At 32.0% G+C, this 19,898-nt stretch overlaps 3 protein-coding genes across 5 annotated transcripts in view; all 3 read right to left on the bottom strand.

Moving 5' to 3' along the window:
- LOC123009643 (protein unc-13 homolog 4B) overlaps window positions 1-3,355 on the bottom strand; it is a 28,840-nt gene extending 25,485 nt beyond the window's left edge. The window contains exons 1-2 of one of the 2 annotated variants that reach the window (XM_044406090.1): window positions 3,141-3,355; window positions 2,602-2,763 (exon numbers count right to left, since the gene is read on the bottom strand). In XM_044406090.1, the coding sequence (XP_044262025.1) occupies window positions 2,602-2,763; window positions 3,141-3,337 (359 nt within the window). In that variant the 5' untranslated portion in view covers window positions 3,338-3,355. Of the gene's footprint in view, window positions 1-263; window positions 449-2,601; window positions 2,764-3,140 lie in introns of those variants that run through there. The other variant, XM_044406092.1, reaches the window with a different exon arrangement.
- Window positions 3,356-3,531: 176 nt separating this feature from the next.
- On the bottom strand, window positions 3,532-19,044 carry LOC123009579 (neurexin-4). 2 transcript variants are annotated; one of them, XM_044405985.1, is made up of 10 exons: window positions 18,819-19,044; window positions 18,370-18,474; window positions 14,642-14,838; window positions 14,084-14,225; window positions 11,845-12,215; window positions 11,607-11,789; window positions 11,397-11,558; window positions 6,952-9,241; window positions 6,762-6,899; window positions 3,532-4,168 (listed from the first exon to the last, which is right to left on the bottom strand). In XM_044405985.1, the coding sequence occupies exons 1-10, from the start codon at window positions 18,877-18,879 to the stop codon at window positions 3,978-3,980; spliced, it is 3,840 nt and encodes a 1,279-aa protein (XP_044261920.1). In that variant the 5' UTR covers window positions 18,880-19,044; the 3' UTR covers window positions 3,532-3,977. The 2 variants fall into 2 exon arrangements, with proteins under 2 accessions (XP_044261920.1, XP_044261921.1); XM_044405986.1 differs by lacking the exon at window positions 14,642-14,838 and adding an exon at window positions 14,307-14,503.
- Window positions 16,159-18,853, bottom strand: LOC123009581 (L-aminoadipate-semialdehyde dehydrogenase-phosphopantetheinyl transferase). Its single transcript, XM_044405987.1, has 3 exons — window positions 18,819-18,853; window positions 18,370-18,474; window positions 16,159-18,316 (listed from the first exon to the last, which is right to left on the bottom strand). Exon 3 carries the CDS (start codon window positions 18,295-18,297, stop codon window positions 17,476-17,478), a length of 822 nt encoding a protein of 273 aa, XP_044261922.1. The 5' UTR covers window positions 18,298-18,316; window positions 18,370-18,474; window positions 18,819-18,853; the 3' UTR covers window positions 16,159-17,475.
- Window positions 19,045-19,898: the final 854 nt, after the last annotated feature.

Below are 19,898 nucleotides of genomic sequence, written 5' to 3'. Positions count from 1 at the left end.
AGGCAATCATTTGTTCTTCAACTCGCCGCTACGCTGCTCGTATGCTTGCATGAATGTTTTCTGCAACTTTTATCTTAACAAGATTTCGTTTCGTATGTTGTTTTTTTCTGTATACAAACTGACTAATTAAAGACAGTGTGTAATTAGCTAATTATGTATACACGCTCGAGCAGGCAGATCACAAGATTCAAATTTATAGCATACGCAGTATGGTTTTAATTACAAAAATTTATAAAAATTCACTCAAGTGTTTATTTACCTACCTTTCATTTGGTACTTCCACAGACTTTTGCTTTTGAAGTTTCTTATAAAAGTTCTCTTCTTTTGCTTTTTTACCCATTGTAAACATAACACAAACTAAATTGACGCACAACTACTGCTTTAAATCAACCGAAAACAGTAATTTTACTCACAATCATGAAAGAACCAATGCAAAAACGTGTGAGCATCCTTGACTATAAATAAAAGGAGTAATCTTAAAATGTAGTTCGTTTAAATTTAGAACCACAATAAATACCTGCCGGATTATGACTAAATGCAAACACAAGATAATGAGATGAAGTTGTAGTGGAGACTAAAGTATTGCAAAAGGTTATATCAAGTGGGGAACAGGAAAACCCCAACTGTAGCAGACCACTGGGTTTTAAGGAAGATATGAAAACAAATAAAGGTTTTTCCAGCAGTGGTGAAAATTTATACCTACTTGCACATTTTACGGACTATTCTAATTAGTGACATATGAGTCCGAAAAAGTACCACTTTACAGACTACTTCATTCTCTTTGCGCACGAATGCAGAGTTGTTTTTTAAGTAATGAAAAATTTTGAAAGAAACAAAAAGCTTTTCTAATGAGAAATAATAGTTATTTATTATACAAGGCGATAAAATTGAATTTTATCTTTGAGAGCAAAAATGTCAAAGTAAAATTCAACAATGAAATCTAATGTCAAAGATCGTTAGCAACTAACAACCGCAGATATACAACAATGGATGTATTTTTTATCATCTAGACGATAAAATTTCATTTTAAGATGAAGAAAAGAGTAGATAAAATTCAATTTGAATATAGAGCATTGAATAAATGTTTTTTTTCCAGAAACGAAACTAAAAAAACTGCAATCTATAACAATCTAAATCTTTTTGAGTTATTTACATTTTTTTTCGAAATAATTGCTTTTTATCCTGTATACAGAGTGTCTCGAAATAAAGGAATATACCAAATGACGAACAAACACATATCTTTATCATTTTAAAATTCATAAAGAAAGACACTGGAAATCATCGATACTCGTTTTGTTTTTTTTCTCACTTTCCCTCTTATTCTAGTGGAAAAACCTCTTCTTTATTAAACAACCAAAAGTAAATATTACATGAAAATACAAATTAATGAATGACCTTTTTTGAAATGGCTTCAAAAACATAATTATATACAGAGTGAGTAAAAAGTATGAATGTAAGCTCGTTAACGCCTTTTTTTTTTGGTAATCAACTATATTTTTTTCTTTTTTTTTTACAGTAGATTGTCCTTTAAAAAGTACTATTTTACGGACTATTTCGTTCACTTTCGAACGATTTCAGAAAAAAAAAGTTTGGGTTCGAAGAGAGGTATGAAAACAAATTTAAAAAATTCAGGCGAGGTGAAAATTTAGGCCAACATCAACCAACACGCACATTTTATAGCTTATTTATTATACCACTTTACGGACTACTCTATTCTCTTTACGGGCGATTTCAGAATAAATTTTTTGTAATGTAGTTCAAACAAAAATCTTGCAAGAAACAAAAAGCTTTTGATTTTTTTTTCTAATGGAAACTGTAATTCTTTTTCCAGGAACGTTTTCATTTGTGCGCAACTAAAAAAAAAACTGCGACTTTATAACAAACTAAATTTTTGGGCTATTTACATTTTTTTTAATACATCGTGTATACAGAGTGTCTCAAAATAAATGAATAGACAAATGACGAACACATACATCACATATCATTTCAATCTAATGAAAAAACAACTCGGAAATGTTTTTTTATGTTTTTTTTTTTCATTTTATTAGTGGAAAACTATTCTTTATTAAACAATCAAAAATATTAAAAAATTTGCAGAACTCAAAAACAGAAATTTCGAATGTTTTATTGCTTTTCACTTTTATTCATAAATAAATTTAACTTTTAATTTTATCCAAAATTCAATTGATTGTTTGCAAAGAACAGTTTTTAAATTCATTTCTCAATTCAAAAATGCTAAAATTGTGTTTCCAAAAAATCTATTAATTTCTGTTGAATTTTGAGTTGTACGAACATAAGTAGCAAAATTTGTTAACGATGAAATAAAATAATTTTTTTGAGAATATTTTGTCGCAAATCCTCGTTTTTTAAGCCACACTTGTAGATTTTTCAACAAATTTTCCTCAAACTCAAAAGCAGAAATTCAAAGAATTGACTTTTTTTCTTTTTTTATTTCATTTTTTGCATTTAGTTAGTGGTTATTTAAAAATATCAGAACACTTCAACCGTGATATCTGTTGAAGACTGTCTTAAACATCCGGCGGTATTTCAAAAGCGAACCAAAGGTCACCGCTTTCCCCAATTTACAATTTTTACACTTACCTTCGCCCCACAGCAGGATGAATTTTCCGATACTTCCACAAAAGAAACCAAGGCACAGAAATTTCTTTATTGTAAGATATCGACCCGAATTTTCCTTGCAGGAAGTGTTTGATTTTCTTACCATTCAATTTCGTCTTGACCACATTCACATTCCTCCAATTCCTAAAAGAAAAATAAAAAATCGACTTTTTTTCGAAAAATCATTACATGATGAAATCAAAATATTGTGCCATGGTAACGCAACTAAATGACTGACGATGACTCCGGATGGTAAATATGCCTTTCCGCAAGAACGCTTGAATTAATTTTTTGGTCATAAAGTGACTCATGCAATGTTAATTCAAAAATATTGTAGAAACTAATAATTTGAGTAGTGTGTTATTTCATTCGCAACACTAATAAGTCCAAAAAATACATAATAAAAAAACGTGAAAAAAAAACAAAGAAATATAGAGAAAAAAACATTTTTTTACAGTTATTCACTATCGCCACACCGGAAAATCGTATTGCATAATGAAAACAAATGCAAATGAACTCACCTGACAAATTTTCGTCTGATTTCCCCCGGTTCTGGGACATTTTCCAGTTGAAGAAACCTCACTTCCCGATTTTTCACCAAAGGTCTTCGCCTTCTCCTCAGGGCATTGGACCTCTTCAGCAAGCACCCATTGCACGAATCCACCGATAATTTAATCACTTCCAACTCGCGAATAAAAAAATTATCTTCCTCGCACATTTTGGTCAAATTATCAAATTTTCGTGACGCACCCACGGGAAAAACTCTTCATTTCATCCAGTGTTTTGAAACGTGCGTTCAACAGACGTGCACAAAAGCACAATAGGAAGAAGAGGAGGGGATTTCCGCTATGAAATTTACAAGTTCTTGAACTATTCATTTAACTGGAGTAACTGTAAAAATGCGTTCAATTGTTTGTGTTTTACGTGTTTTTATTTGTAAAAAATTACACAATATCTCATACTAGTCGTATTACAGTATAATACAGTTCAAAAAAGCAACAAAAGATAAGTTCACAGTGCAAAGTATCGATGAAATGCCCTAAAAAGGCACTTATTCTAGCGACTACTCCTTTTTGGAAGATCAAGTGATCGAATTTCAGTGTTAGAACCATAAATAATACTGGAATGTTACAAATAAATGGACGGAAATAAAATAAGTCAAGAGAAAGTATCGAAATTGCACAAAACAAAAGTTTATGCCACACGAACACATCCTAAATAAAAACAATAAAAAAATAAACGATCGTTTCAATGTAAATAAATTTTCACGAAATACGGCCCTCCGCACCGCAAAACCGTCATGCTATAAAATAATATTGTTGTACTATTAGGCCCTTGAATTGAAAATAACGGATCGACTATATGAACCACTCTTTCTTTTTCTGGACGTGATGTCCGGTTGTTCCGTGGACGACGGCGGTGTCTGGGTCGAGTGCAGTGTCGGCGCCGGCGTCTTCTTGGGTCAAATATTCACCCTTGTGGCGGTGCAAGTAGCGCCCAATCACGATGGCTAGGATCACCAAAGCGAGGAAGATTATCGCTAAAACACCTGAAAAAAAAAAATAAGAAAAACTACTATTGGATGTAATCCCAGGGGTGACCGAAGGGAGCCGAGGGCGTTTTCGTTATAAATGTTTATTTCTGAGATTTATACAAAACGTTCCTCCCAACAGACTAAATTAATAATAAATAACACAAGAAAATGAAAAATTAAGAGTAAAAATAGATATTTCTTGTATTTTATTCCTGTTGGGAAGAAAATATTTTCGTGTAAATAAATAACAAAAAGTCTGAAACAGAGTCTCATTGTTCACTTAGCATCTGCGTTAAACATGTGTTTTTCGAATTTCATGGTGTTTTAGATAAGTAAGGTAAGTATAAATCACATGGTGATAACCACAAAGAGTGTTATCACTACTCCTGTTAGAATTTTTAAAACAAAGGAAATCACGTCTAAAAATAGAAAATCACACTTTTGTGAATATTTGTGTGAAAGTAGTTTTAAAAATTTATAAATAATTGTAACAATAAAAAATCTACAGCAAGTGAAACATACATCCTGACACTTTGTTAAACATAAATTAGCTTTTTTGCGCAATGCTATTATTACTAATCAACAAGTCGCACCTACAACGCAAAAATACATTATTTATTTCGTATTGGACAATGAATAATGATAGAAAATTGTTGCAGTAGCAAATAATGTAAAGTGATTCAATTTAAAGGCCACTAGAAATGACATTTGTTTTGGTCTAATTTTTTTCATGACATGAAGCTATAGATTTTGCAGAAACAAATCGAAAAATTGACGTTTTTAATTGGCATTTTGCTATTTGAGTCATTTCTGAGCGATTTAGCATCATTTATCAAAATTTTTAATTTGCGAATATCACTAAAATTTATTAGTTTAATTGATTTAATTTAATTTAATTGATTGATTTGACTTAGAAAACAAGTACAAAAACTGTAGTTTTTTAGTTTTTTTTTATTAGATATAATTGTCAAAACGTGTTAGATAACATAAAATAATATAATTTTAAAGAATGAAATAATAGTATATTATTCAACAAGTGAGAAAGTTGAATTAGTCCCTCGACTCGTATCGTAAATTTCATGTTAATGGAAATGACCATTTCTCACGAGTTTAATACCATACGTTTCCTAATCTTAAATAATGACTAATATTTCAATTTATATTTTCTTTTTACTGTCAACATACATATAAACCATTTTTTTTTTCCATAACTGTGGAGAAAATTAAACTCTTTCTCCACAATTTTCAATTTTCTCCACAGTTGAAGATTGAACAACTTTCTCAACTGAAAACGTCTGAAAAAAGTAAATACATATTCTTTAATAGGATTAGAAAAAATAATATGCACACGGTGTGAGTCAAGTTTTATCCAGACTTTCCTCTTTATATTTTAATTTTTTTTTTAAATAACTAAAATTACAAAATGTATACAAGGTAATTTTAACACAACAAAAGATGCAAAAATAATTTTCTAAAATATAGGGTAACAAATATGGTTTCTGAGGTCAGTTCTTCAAAATCTATTACAATTTTATAAAAAAATAAGTCAAAATTAGGAAAAACAGAAACAGAAAAAGAGTTTTTATAGTGAAAAAAATAATAAAGGTAAAAAAATTTCCATCAAATTTTTTTGTCGAGCAATGGAAACTTGGAATAAAGTGCAAAAATGTAAACTTCAGTTACACTGCATTTTTTTTGACGAACTTCCGCTTACCACCTCTTAAAACTTCTGCATAGAATATTTAAGAATCACTCTGTAGGTACTTGTTATTTTCAATTTTTCTAGGAAAAAAGTTCTGTTCTACTAACTTATTTGCCCTATAAAAATTAAAAAATACTTTATCAAAAAGTGCCACAATTTCAAATGTGTAACAAATCCATGTGCAAAAATTGTATTGTTTTATAAGAACAAAATAGTTAAAATTTCAATAATATTTATGATACAGGTGTATTTTCTTACACAAGAAAAAAAACAACAAGAGTAGAAAAAAATCGTACAATTAAACAATTTAAAATTTGGACAAAACCTTCTCTGATTTAAATAAATAAATCACCTTTCAATTAGAAAAAAGTCTGTTGAGATTGCGGATGAATCTTGATTTGCACGGAGTTTACTAAATTCGAAGTTTTTATTTATTATTTTAGATGTTGAAAGTATAATATTTCGTCTTTGTCAGTTTTTCAAAATAAAAATAGTTATAGTAATTTACACAAGTATCGTTATCATGAGAGAAAAGTTTAAAAAAATTAAAATTAATAGCAAATATTTTTTTTTACTTCAGGTGTTTTAGTATATTTCAATTGTTTTAAATTTTTTGTTATGCTTGACAAGCTTGAAAAAGTTTCGTGGTTGCTTAAAAAAATCAAATCCATATTTTTTTATCTAGTGTTATTTATTTATGTATTTAAATTTATGCTTATACAGGTGTCCCAACGAGTTGGTAAAGTCCATTAATTGGTGTTTCGAAAAAGTGACAATGCAAAGTTATGTTTTTTTTTAATCATACACCCTATAATTGAAGCTTTTAGATGTAGATTTTCTTTAATTTATTAGTCGAAATTTTTGAAATAATTTAATTTCTTTGAACATTTATAATTAATTACTTACTTCCTAAAATGGCCGAATCCGTCTGGTTGTACGCCTTCCTCAACTGCTCCTCATCAACAATGGGCGGTGGTCTCGTCTCGATAATATCAGGAGGATGAGTTATCGGTTCCACTCCACAATAATCTTCAGTCAACGGTGCTAAAAACCAAAAATTAGCACACCTCTCACCTCAACTTCCTAAAACACTCACTTCCTAATGACTGGACGTTAACCGGCCCCGACTGTTGAAACAACAACTTCAATGGATAAATATCATCAAACTCCACCCTCGAAATACAACCAATGAAACCCTCAGTCATTGACTCATTCCTCCCAATATACATATACTGAATATTATTGAATTGAGCATCAGCTGACGCTTTTATATTAAAATGATACTCCACTGGCTTATTATTATCGACTTGGAGAACCAAAGTCGCACCGGAATTCTTCCGCGACAACCGAAAATCGTGATACTGTCCCAAATTGAACAATTTCTCCGGATAGATAACTTCCTGTCGTTCAAACCCAAAGTCGAAAACCACACGCAAATGCCCCGAATTTGACACCATAATCGTCAAATACTCCTTGGAGATGGTCGACGAGAAGCCCAGAAGGAAACCTTTCGCATTGGTCGTCGTAAACCCGACTCGGATATTTTCGGCAATCGTCGACCGCCACGAACCCATAAAATCATACTTAACCATGGAAGTTTGACGCATATTAACACCAATTTCGTCGGCACAAATCGGACCTTTAAATGCCGTCCAACGACAATCACACCAGTAACTGTCATAACGTTCAAAACAAGTGCCATTATTGAGACATGGGTTACTTTGACATTTCCCAATACAACCTTCGGTTACACCGTATAACCCACGTCGTGCGTAACTCCTCAAATCGACTTGTTGACCGTTAATCAAGAGGGCGCGTATACAACCGGTGAAACCATCACGGTAGTCGGTTGACGCACCAATGACAAGGTCAGAGGTCAAGTGAAGGGCACGGACAGGACCAGGGGGTTCCCTCACTTCGGCTTTCAAAGCCCCGTCAACGACGATCATTGCGGCTTTTCTGTTTCGTTCGACTGACACTGAGTGCCATCTATCGTCCGATAGTTTATATGACGTTTCACGAATGACAGCCATAGGGCCTAAGCCGGCTTGATATTGAAACTGTAATTGATTACCACCGACAATACTCAATTTGATAAAGTCAGATGGGCCTTTAGAATGGAATAAAACAGCATTTTCGACAGCTGTTCGAAATTCGAAGTAGATGTCGCCACTATGACCCATATCAAAAGTCGGTAAATTAATCGTAGCGTCTGAGATTCGAAACGTGATAACATTATTAAAAAGATCATCACCTTCGCACATTAAAGGGCCTAAAGTGTAGCGACCTTCTTTATAATCAAGAGCGGTTCCGGTATCACCGAACCTCAATTGTTTCACTGGAAGGTTCTCTTTTTCGGTTATATCCCCCGCATCAACCAACCACTTATCAGCATTGTAATCATTACTACTATCACAATTACACCATTTGGTGGGGTCTACACACGTCCCGGAAACGCCACATGCACATTTCCGGGATCCGGGCAAAGCCCCACCCCAATAATCCATCTTTTGGTTATGTCGAGACACCCACCACGAATAGGGACTAAATCTAGTCTCATCCGTTGGTGAATTAAACAATCGAGCACCACGACAAGCATATTGTAAATGTTGTCGACAAGTACTCGACCGGTTTATCAATGCAGCGACTTGATCATCATCAGCTTCATAATGTATATCTTGTTTGAAACTTCCCGGTTCTTGAAAACCATCAACTGAAGTGGTTTCTTGATTACTATGATGTAAAACGGTTGCGACTCGACCATCGGCGTAGAATTCGCACGTGACCGGAAACGGTCCCAAAGGCCCACTTCCGTCAACGTCGATTTTAATCTCGGCTTTGTGATTGACAGCTTGTACGTTTTTGTAGGCTTGACATGAGAGGGGGTTAATTGAAGTGTGACATACAGCGCCACCATAGCCTGTATTTTTACAGTCGCAGAAAAATTCCAAAGCGTTTTGTTTACAGAGACCGCCATGTTGACATGGATTGGGATTACAGCGATCTGTCATTCGGCATGCGTCGAAGACGACTTGATCCTCGCAACAGTATTCGCCTTTGGTCCAATCGGTTGGTAATCGGTAGTTTCCGTCGATGCCGATTGTGCGCATACAACCGATAAAACCGGGCATCGGTTGGCCAGAGTAACCAAGTGAGGTGGTTACACCACCGGCGACTAGATAAGTACCGCCGGTTTTAATCTTCAAGACACGGACGGTTTTCATAGGGCGGTAGTCAACATTGAAGATTAGTAAATTTTCGCTGATTGTTAATACGACAGTATGCCAGCGGCCATCGTTGAATTTCTCCATGTAGTTGTCGAGAACTATTTTGGAAACGTCAGAGGTTATCAGTTCTACTTTGATTTTGCCCTCTTCTAAAAATATCTGAAAAAAAAAGACATTTATTAACTCCTAATTTCTCAAAAATCAGTTTATTTTTTGTTTTTAGTAAGACGAAGACTAAAAAACTATTGAAATGTTTCTAGTACAAACTTAAAAAAATTCTAGATTAAGGATATAAAAAAATACAAATTCTCAAATTAAAAAAATGCAGTGGATAATTTTCAAAATATCTGGTAACAAAAAACCGTTAAAAATACCCCTCAAAAGTATCGTTTTCAAAAATTCGCTAGACTTGCAGTAAATCAAAAATAAACTCGAATTTGGTACATTACTGTGATACATACTATTTAGATGCAAATATTGAGAAAGACCAAATTTATCCAAACTTAAAACTAAACTAAAAATTGAATTCCCAATTTAGTATTTGCTTACTCTTTTAAGAGTAATTTTTTTTCTAATGTAAAATATTGTTATATTTAAAGAAACTTAATGTTTTTTTTTTCGTATGCAAATATTACAAAACTGTGCAGTATAAAAGTGAAATTCTTGAAATTGAAGTTGGCCATGATTTCCAATGTAAAATTTGTCGTGTGCCGCTTTATAATAATATGTATTTAACAGGTTTCTAAGCTGTCAATTACATTGGCCACGTTTTTGTTTCATGTCTGAAGCAGAGTGGCAAAAATCCAAATATAAGCCTATTCGGGCTACAAACATTTATAATGACCTTGTATAATATACATATAGTCGCTGTTTGATTAATTTGAGTTTATGATTTTGTTGGCTTTTATATTTAAACCTTCATTGATTAAAAAAACTCCTAGTATTCATAAAATAAATTGAAAAAAAAATTCTTAAATTTGAAACACTGAAATAAACATTTTTTATGTAATCCGTACTTTTTTTGTCTATCTATGGACGTTTGTATTTATTTAGATTGCTCAATTATTGTAACATTTTTAATTCTCCCTTGTTTTCTGTTTTCGAATTTTGTATTTTAGGGTATTCAATTTTTTGACCTACTCTACTTTTTCAAACTATTATATTTTTTCTTCGTTTGTCTAATATTTTTGTTTTCTAGTTCTAGAACGTCTCTATCTCTTCTTTAATAATCGTTTTTCTGAATTTTTTACTTTTGATGTTTAGTATTTTTACTTCCTTGCTCCTCATTTCCGCTCTTTATTTTTATCTCAAATTTCCTTTTCCTTTTCAATACTTGCAACGTCTTTATGTCTTATTTACATTTTGCATTTCTTTCACATCAAATCATCTTTTTACTCAAATTTTACTGTTTTTGTTTCACTTTTTTTCTGCTTCATAAACTTTCAATTTTGTTTGATAATTATACAGTGTGATTCACGAGTAATAATGAGCCTGACCAAATTCTCGATGCAACCAGCATTACAGTTGTCGCAAAATAACTTGCATCGAGAATTTGGTCAGGCTCATTATTCCTCGTGAATCACCTTGTATTTTTCAGTTTTTGTTGTATAACTTTGTTTCATCATAAATTGTGATACTAATCAATACTTAAAACACTAAAAAATACATTCCTCAATATTTACAACTCTTTTATTTTCTATGTGTAGATACACATTTTCCTACTTTTGGATTTATAATTTTGTATTTTATGGTTTTGTAATCATGTTTTCAATTTTTTGACCCTATTTTTTTTTCGTTTGTCCAATATTTTTATTTTTTATCACGTCTTCAATAACCGTTTTTTTTTTATATATTTTAATTTATTTTTGCTTAACTTTTATTTGCTTTTAACAACCTTGTTTCTGATTTCTGTTTTTTAGTTTAATCTTTCTTGATTTTTTTTTATTTTTTTTGATGTTTTCAATATTTTTAATGTCACTGTCTTATTTTTATATTTCTTTCAAATCAAATTATATTTTTTCTCAACTTTTTTATTTTAATTGCGCTTCATAAACTTTTAATTTTGTTTGATAAATAAATCTTTCAGTTTTTATTGTATGTTAAGTTTTTTTTTGTTTTATGTCTCTTTTACATTCTTTTTTTTTCATTATCATAAAAATAGGCATGTTTCACCTTAATTTGTAATCTTATGAATCATGATGTTATGTTTTGTAAATTACGAGATTTTTATGTAAGTTCCGATAAAAAAATTGAAATCAATAATTAAAACAGTGACACATTTTGTACATACATATAAATGAACTTTTCCACTCACCGCAACATGTCCTGACGTGGAAAACGCATGGAAGAACATCAAGCCGTCCTTTTCGTACGTCCTGAAAGCAAACGAAGCATTCAACGACTTCATCCCTTCATAACCTTTAAGTTTCGCAAAAGAATTCTTCGTTAAAAACGTGACTGGAATAATCGGAGGCTCCTGAAACTCCCAAATAATCCACAAAAAACACACAATTATCAAACATACCGGACAATTGTACAAAGTATTGACTTTTTCAAAATGCAACCCAGGATTATACGAGTACTCATATCCTTGTTTCAATTCCCTGATGAGATTTGTTGCATTTAAGTAGATATTTTCTATACAACCGGTAAAATTCTGGACCACTTCTAAACCTTCTTGAATATTAGGGACTCCCCCGACGTAAAACTACATCATCATGGTTATTAATTATAATCATGGTGTACTTTTTTTGAAAAATTACCGCTTGATTCAAGTTGAGTCTGTTGAATTCCCCTTTGATCTTATCCTGGACTACCACTCGATCAACCGAGAACAAAATATCCCTTCGATTTCGTGAAATAACAACGTCGTGCCAAATATTATCATCTAGGAGACTTCCAACACATAAACTAGTCACAATTCCTGATCCTAAATCGATCTTAAGCAACATTCGATTATCTCTCAATTCCAAAGCAATGTAATCTCCTTGGGTTCCCCTACTGTACAACACAACTCCATTCGCCACAGCCGTCTTAAACCTAAACCTAATACTCTCACGGGACGCCGACACCGGATCCCGCATCATATCGAGCTTGAGCAAAGCAGTTCCATTGAAATACATACGATCGGCCTCTGTAAATCCCCCAAATAACATATATTTTATCACAAAGTAGAGGAGAGAGTAGAGGGAAATAATAAATGCGAGGCTACATAAATCTTCTCTACCGTGCTTTATACAGGGTGTGTCAGAACTCGCCACCCAGAAAAAAAATTCAAGGAAGATGTCAATAAATTTGACATTTGACATTTTTTATGCCTATTTAATGATACTGATGATCTTGTATATGTTTTTTTTATAATTATTTAGTAAAAGTACAAAAATTTTGCCAATAATAGCCACAAATACAATTAAATAGAGTTGCTCGACTTCTGGCGCACCTGTATAATATTTTTTTTCACTACTAGCACATTTATTACCCAGAAAAAAAAACGGTGAATAATATAACCTTACTTATTATTTTACTTCTAGAGAAATATTCTAAATTAAAAAAATACGTACAGGATGTTTCATTAAAAAAAATGACGTATTTAACTTTTTGCTTGTTGGCATACCCTATAAAATGACTGAGCTATTAAAAGTCGATTATTTGCTAAAACTACAAGCTATTCTTCTTTTGCAATTTTTTCGGAAATTATTCATAGCCGCCCACGCAGTGATTTTTTTGTTTTTTTTTTATAACAAAAAGTTGAATAATTCCGAAACGGAAAGAGACACCCCTACAATAGTTTACACAAAGTACCATTATTTTATTACGTAGAAACTAAAAATATACAAGGTGTATCAGAAATACGTGTGTTAATTTTAACATGTAACACAACTCGATAAATAATAAATTTTTTCGGTTTGTAATTTTTCAATAAAAGCTTTCAAATTTGATTTAAAATTTGGAAGAGATAACATATCAAAACGTATACCCGCCTATGGTTATCAAATTAAAAATTCCTAAATATTTTCGTTGTGATAGAAACGTAACTACATTAAAAGAACTGCATTGTTGTGATTATTTATTACAAATAATTATGAAGAAAAACAATAAAAATAATTAATGACAATTTTACAAAATGTTATATACATAGAAAAATTGTTTTACTTGGAGAGTTCTTTCATGTGTTAAAATTAATACACATACATATTTCTGATACACCCTGTATAGTTCTATTTAAAAAAAAAATTGGTTCGCCATCCTGTATACAACAGCCTGTATATAATAAACGTATTTTTAAATGGTGCACTTTAAGTAGGTCTACCGGCTGTTCAAAACGGTATGTCAATATATTAAATAACAAAAAGTTATCACACACCCCTGAATCCCCTGAAATAAAAAAAATACCCATAAAATTATGGATTTTGTGCGCTACTTTTCGTTCACTCTGTATAATTGTGTTAATGTAATACCCTCCAATATCGGTATTTACCCACCTTTAATCCATTATTGCCCTTGGTCAATAATGAAAATGACTATACAGAGTGCGCCAGAACTCGCGCCCCAGAAAAAAGGTAAGGTAAGATACCAAGAACATGAAAAATATGTTAAAAAAATTCTCTCTATAAAAATTTCGAAATTATGCGAGTTTAAATTTTGAACTTTGACTGTACTTATTTCTGTGGGAAAAATAATTTTCCAATATTTTTTGCTACAGGCTATTAGGAAACAAAGAAGTTGTATCCTAAATTGTAACTCTGTTTAATGTTATTAGTGGCTTTTATTGACAAAATTTTTGTTCAATTACTAAATAATTATAAAAAAAAAACATACAAGATCATCAGTATCATTAAATAGACATAAAAAATGTCAAATGTCAAATGGTTTTCTCTAGACCATGAATTCTGACACTATAAACTCGACAAACCAAATACAACTAGTAGTGAAAAAAACTAAAAGGGAATAAAGCCTCACTTTATTCCCTGTTGGAAAGAAACTAAATGTATCAAAACCCACCATAATCGCAGCCGTAGAGCTCCACACGCATGGATATACGATCACGCCATCTGGTCGGATTTATGCGAATCCATTGGGCAATTATGGGCACTTCGAATTCGTTTTTGTGTATCGAATCACCATTAGAATTGCCCGTGAACATCTACAAAATGAAAATTAGAAAAAAATCTTTTGAAACCATCACCACCAAAAGAAAGTTAAAAGAAAAGCAAGAGAGAAGCACCTCGATTTCTCCTTGACCATCAGTAAAGCTCCTCCACGCCTCCCCATCGTCGGAAAATTGTATAACATATTCGGTAACGTACTCGTTGGAGCCTCTCCGGCCTTGAGTACTTATCGAACGGATCTCAAATGGGCCCCCTAAATCCATTGTTAGAAAGTGAAAATATGTGCTTTCTTCGGGGCTCCAAGCCGAGGATCCTATAGCCAAGTGGGTTTGTTAATTGCGGATTTTTAGTAGGAAAAATTAGCACGACTACAGTCACAAACATGCGGTGTTAATAAGAGTGCACGCCCATGATTAAACAGAAGAAAAAAATATGATGGGTCATATCTCACCATTGCATTACCACTAGGTTCTTTGTAGTCTGCATAATCTAAACCGTTAGTACCATAACTAATAGTGTATTCCATGACAAATTCATTGCTATGGGGTCTACCACGGGTCCAGATTCTCGTTACGTTCATTACTTCGCCCAAATCAACGATTAGGTGTTGGTCAAAATCGTTCTCTTCGGCACTCCATGCATTGCCACCTTCGTAAGTTAGCCGGAATTTAAGTTACTTGCTGATATGGTCGTAGTAAGGCACACTTTCGTATATCTTTGCGTTATTTGGAAAAACTTTTTTTTTGATCTATTGCTAATATTTGAAACCAAAACTGACAACTATTTAAATAACATACAACAGTATTTGCTTCCTTTTATTTATTTTTAATTTCAACGGCATTAAAAAAATATATCAATTACAAAAAAATAGTAAATTTGTGTAAAAAAAAATCAGTGAAAAAAATCCAACAAAAATGTTCATTAATAAATAACATAATTTGACATTTCACTTTTTCAAAACTGAATGGTAGTAGTTATTTGTATAAAAAAACTGTTTGGCATTTCTCAATGCAAAACGTCAAATTATTTTTAACAGATTTAAAGCAAGTTTAAGCCTTGTTGACTCTAATTCGAAGAATAAAATGTTGTATTCCATTCGTTTGAGTGATTTGAAAATCCACTCGGTCAAATAAAGAGTCCGATTTACACTCAAACTCGTCGAATAAATAACTATTTTCTTATATCCCATTTTTAGTAGTTTGTTCTATAACCATTAATAAACACTCTGTCTATCTTAATTACCATAAAAACTATTTTTTAAACTTCCACTGCCAAGAAAGAACATAAATTTCTGTAATTTTTTTAAATTAAAAAAACTTTTTGTACAACCTAATGTTTTTTTTTATTTATTTATTTGATTTCTATACAGGGTGATTCATAAATCATACGTGCCGGACAATCACTTATAGATAGAAAACGTACTCAATAATTTAAAACGTTTGTTACTATAAAAACCAATTATTGATGTGCTGTTGCTAACTATACATTTAACAGAGGTTTTATACACATTTTTCATATTACAGGGTGTTTTATTTCTTTTAATATTTTTAAAAACACAAAAAAAGCCTAGTAAAATAATATTTTAATATTTCATTTCCCTAATTAATAAAAAATTAATATTAAAGTGTAATTTTTTTAAGCATTATATCTACTTAAGAAAATAACTATTATTGTTGAAGTAAAAATTATGTTTTTTTTCTGAAATCGTAATTTTTTCAACGACGATATCAATTAGTGACATTTGAGTACAGAAAAGTTCCAGTTTACGGACTATTTTGCATTAATTTACAGACTATTTCAATCAATTTACACACGACTCCAAAAAAAATAATAAGTTTTTTAAATGTAATTCAAAAATAAAACGTTTGAAAAAAATTTGCACGAAACAAAAAAATAAAAATCTAATTTTTTAATAAAAAATGCTAAAAATGCAAATATTTTCTTTTTCAAAAACGTTATTTGGGCGCAACTAAAAAAATACTGCGACTTTATAACAATCCAGAATTTTTTGGGTTATAAAAAAATATTTTTGAAGCGCGTTTTTTTTACATCATTTTTTAGAAAACAATTTCTTTTTTCCCTGTATACATCGTGTTTCAGAAATAAAACAAATATTGGTGAAAAATAAACGTGCTATAAAAATGTATGTTGGTTACCGTCTTTTTTTGTAATTTTTTAATTTTTCTCATAGTTGATTGTGATTTAAAAGTACCACTTTAAGGACTATTTCGTTCTTTTTATAGACGATTTCAGAAAAAAGTATTTATTTTTTCTCAATATTTATACTGCAACCAAAAAAAAATGAAAGCAAACGCCACCTCAACAAAAACGTTGAATTGACAATTTTCATATTACTGTTTGTCAGTTTTGGCACTTTTACAACAATCACACGATAAAAACTTTCAAATATTAAACTATTTTAGACAAGTTGTAACATAAAAACGGGAACAAAACCTTGCAAACGTTTTACAAGAACCAAACTTTGTGTTTTGTTTATTTATTTTAATTATTCGCGCGTTATACTTTGAAGATTTGAAAACAATATTGATAAAAAAGTTACAAAAAAACAAATAAACAAGCTAATGTAATCTGCCACAAAAAATTGCTAGTAAACCGAGATTTTTTTCAAATTCTCCTTAATAATTGTACAACGCGATAAATTTGTTAAAATTTTTATTAATTTTAAAATCAAAATTAGATAAATCAGCTCTCGGGTATTTAAAAACCCTCGCTGCACGTTCGGGCTTTAAACTTGTATGTAAAATAACGCAATTAATTAGCCCTAATACAGAATAAAAATTGACCTATTTAATCACTATTATAACGGCCCTAGCTTTCAAATACATTTCAGATCAAAGTGACCTGTAAATGAAATTAAGTTGGCAACAATGAATTGATTGAATTGGTGACGACCACCAAAAGTGTGACGTTTGAATTTGACAGCTCATGTTTCCAACTTAATGTCAAAGTCATGGCACACTTAACACAACAAAAAAAACTACTTGTTTATCACTACCAACAATAAGAATAAAACACACATAAAATGTTTCTTTTTTTTAATAAAAGAAGCGTTTCTCCCACATAGACATTCTTACGCAAACTTAATAAAAGTGTTTCCATGCAATCAATACTTGACAAACTAATCAAATTGCATGCAATCGGGACATTAAATTAAAATATTGTGCCATACTACGAATGGTACCAAATCGTTACACAACCCTCGTAAAAATACCCTGGAATGGTACGAAAAAAATCAAACAAAAACTTCCAAAACCCACTTTATTTCTAAATTTTGTCACACTTGTTAAAAAAACTGGTACAATAATTCTCATCGGGGTCTAAGAGTGAAACTGCATTTTTCATCACTTCGTGAAAATCGATCTCTTTGAACAGAATTTTCTCGCCGGTGTTGGACTCTGAGGCAACAGCAACGCAATGCTCCTCATCCAGAAGCATCTCCTGAAACTCCCAATCCAATTTCTCCCCTCGAAAATAAACCTCTGTATCATCAACAAGCCGATCTTTGCTCAAAACATCCGAATTTATTTTAAAACAAACATCTTGCAAATTTATCGTCACTCCGACACCTACAGCTTTCAGATAGCTCTCTTTCAGACACCAATGTCTGAAAAACATCGCCAACTGACTCGTTTCGCTGCCCTGACTCCTGATTTTTTCCCATTCAACCCCCGAAAAAATCCTCGACATTGTCCTGAAATACTCGTTTAGAGTTTTACCCCTCGGAAACTGCACTTTAACCACGTCCACCCCCAACAACCCCCCGGTACCACACCCAGCCAACACCGTATAGCCCCCCTGATGCGACACATTATAACTTATATGACTGGGGCTGTTTATAAGAAACGGTTTCCCCTTTTCGTCCCGCCCGAATCTAATCTCGTCATATTTGAGTCCAGTCGTTTCATTAACGTATTTCCTCATCAATAAACGCCCAATTAACGACGCTTTAAAGTCATTTTTAAAAACAAATTTCCCTAAGCGCTCTTTCTCCTCGACTTGGACGCAAGACGTCGCTAGTAACATGTCCGCGTGGGAGGGCTCCCATTTGGATAAATTGAACGCCCAACGGACCCCCTTATTCGACATTTTGCGGTTTAAAACCCACCTAAACAGTACCATTCCATGGGTGTTTTCACGATGGGTGAGGGTCGCACTTACCCCACAAGACGGCGTTCTCGGGGCCCCGTTTTGACATCGACGAGGTGGCCTTCAAAACGGCACGGTGCAGCAACGGGTTGTTGCACTCATACTCGTTGTAAAAGTCTGAAATCAAAAAGTTTTGACATAATTTCACGGCCAACAGTGGTGACGAATTTTTTCACAGCAGTCTTGATCGGGGAACAATAATTGTTTGAAATTCAAATTTGTGACCCCGTGAACCGATTTATCAAATGCTAAACATAAACAGATTCGAAAAAACTCAATAAAAACGATGAAATACACATCCTTATTTACATTAGCCGAAATAGAATGCTCAAACTGGTTCCAATTAAAAAATTGAGGTGAAATTACATAATTTTAAGGTTATAAAAAAGCTCTTATCTACGCCTTATCAGTGTCTTGTCTAGTTATCAGTGATTTTAATAACAGTTGAAGTTGAAACTTACCTGCAAACACACGTTGTCCAAGCAGAGTCAAAACGAAACAAAGAAAAACCGTGATTTCCATTACTACATTCCACGATTTGATGCGAAATAATTGTTTAAATTTAATAAACTAACACTTGGTGTACACTGCAAATGAAAAATTGAAAATAATTTAATCAAATCATTCTGATGACTCAAGCTGTAGTCAACAACGACAGTTACACCCATTGCATGGTTGCCAACATTTGGGGAGTTTCAGAAGTGTGCTGCTCCTATTGGCGACATTGATAAATTTGGAAATAAGAATTAATAATTTATGCATGAAATGAATGATTGGCGCTTAAAAACCGTGTTTAGTTTTGCCAATCTACGCTTTTGTTTACTTATCACATAGTCAATTTGGCGTATAATAAATTTTATTAGTGTTTTGCAGTTACCAACTTTAATTGACAACTGGTGAAAAACAAAGTTTTAATTCAAAGATAAACCATTTCTGATAAAAAAGGACCAAATGGCACAAAATCCATTCTAACGCATTGTTTAATTAAGTGTCTTCATAATTTTTATCTCGCCTCATAAGAGTCATAACTCATAAGTAAGTCTCGGATTATATGCACGAAAAATTTGTAAAATATGCAAATATATACAGGATGCACCAGAACTCGCGCCCCAGAGAAAATTTTCAAGTAAGGTAAGATACCAGGAACATTAAAAAAATGTTTCAAAAATTCTAACTGTCAAAAAATTTTGACATTTTTTTTATGTCTATTTAATGATACTGATGATCTTGTATATGTTTTTTTACAATTATTTAGTAAAGGGACAAAAATTTTGACAATAAAAGCCACAAATAACATTGAACAGAGTTCCAATTTAGATACAGATTCCTTGTTTCCTCTTTTAATAGCCTATAGCAAAAAAACTTTGAAAATTATTTTTCCAACTGAAATAAATACAGTCAAAGTGCAAAGTTTAAACTCTCATAACTTCGAAATTTTATAGATAAAATTTTTTTAATACTTTTTTTCATGTTCCTGGTATCTTAAATGACATTTTTCTCTGGGGCGCGAGTTCTGGCGCACTCTATATGCACGTATTATA

The sequence above is a fragment of the Tribolium madens genome, unplaced genomic scaffold (genome assembly GCF_015345945.1).
Source record: "Tribolium madens isolate multiple individuals breed KSU strain unplaced genomic scaffold, Tmad_KSU_1.1 Scaffold_7;HRSCAF=85;Tcas5.2_LG10, whole genome shotgun sequence".
NCBI classification, from domain to species: Eukaryota; Metazoa; Arthropoda; class Insecta; order Coleoptera; family Tenebrionidae; genus Tribolium; species Tribolium madens.
The sequence above is the reverse complement of the archived record's forward strand: the minus strand, read 5'-3'. Positions and strand labels throughout refer to the sequence as shown.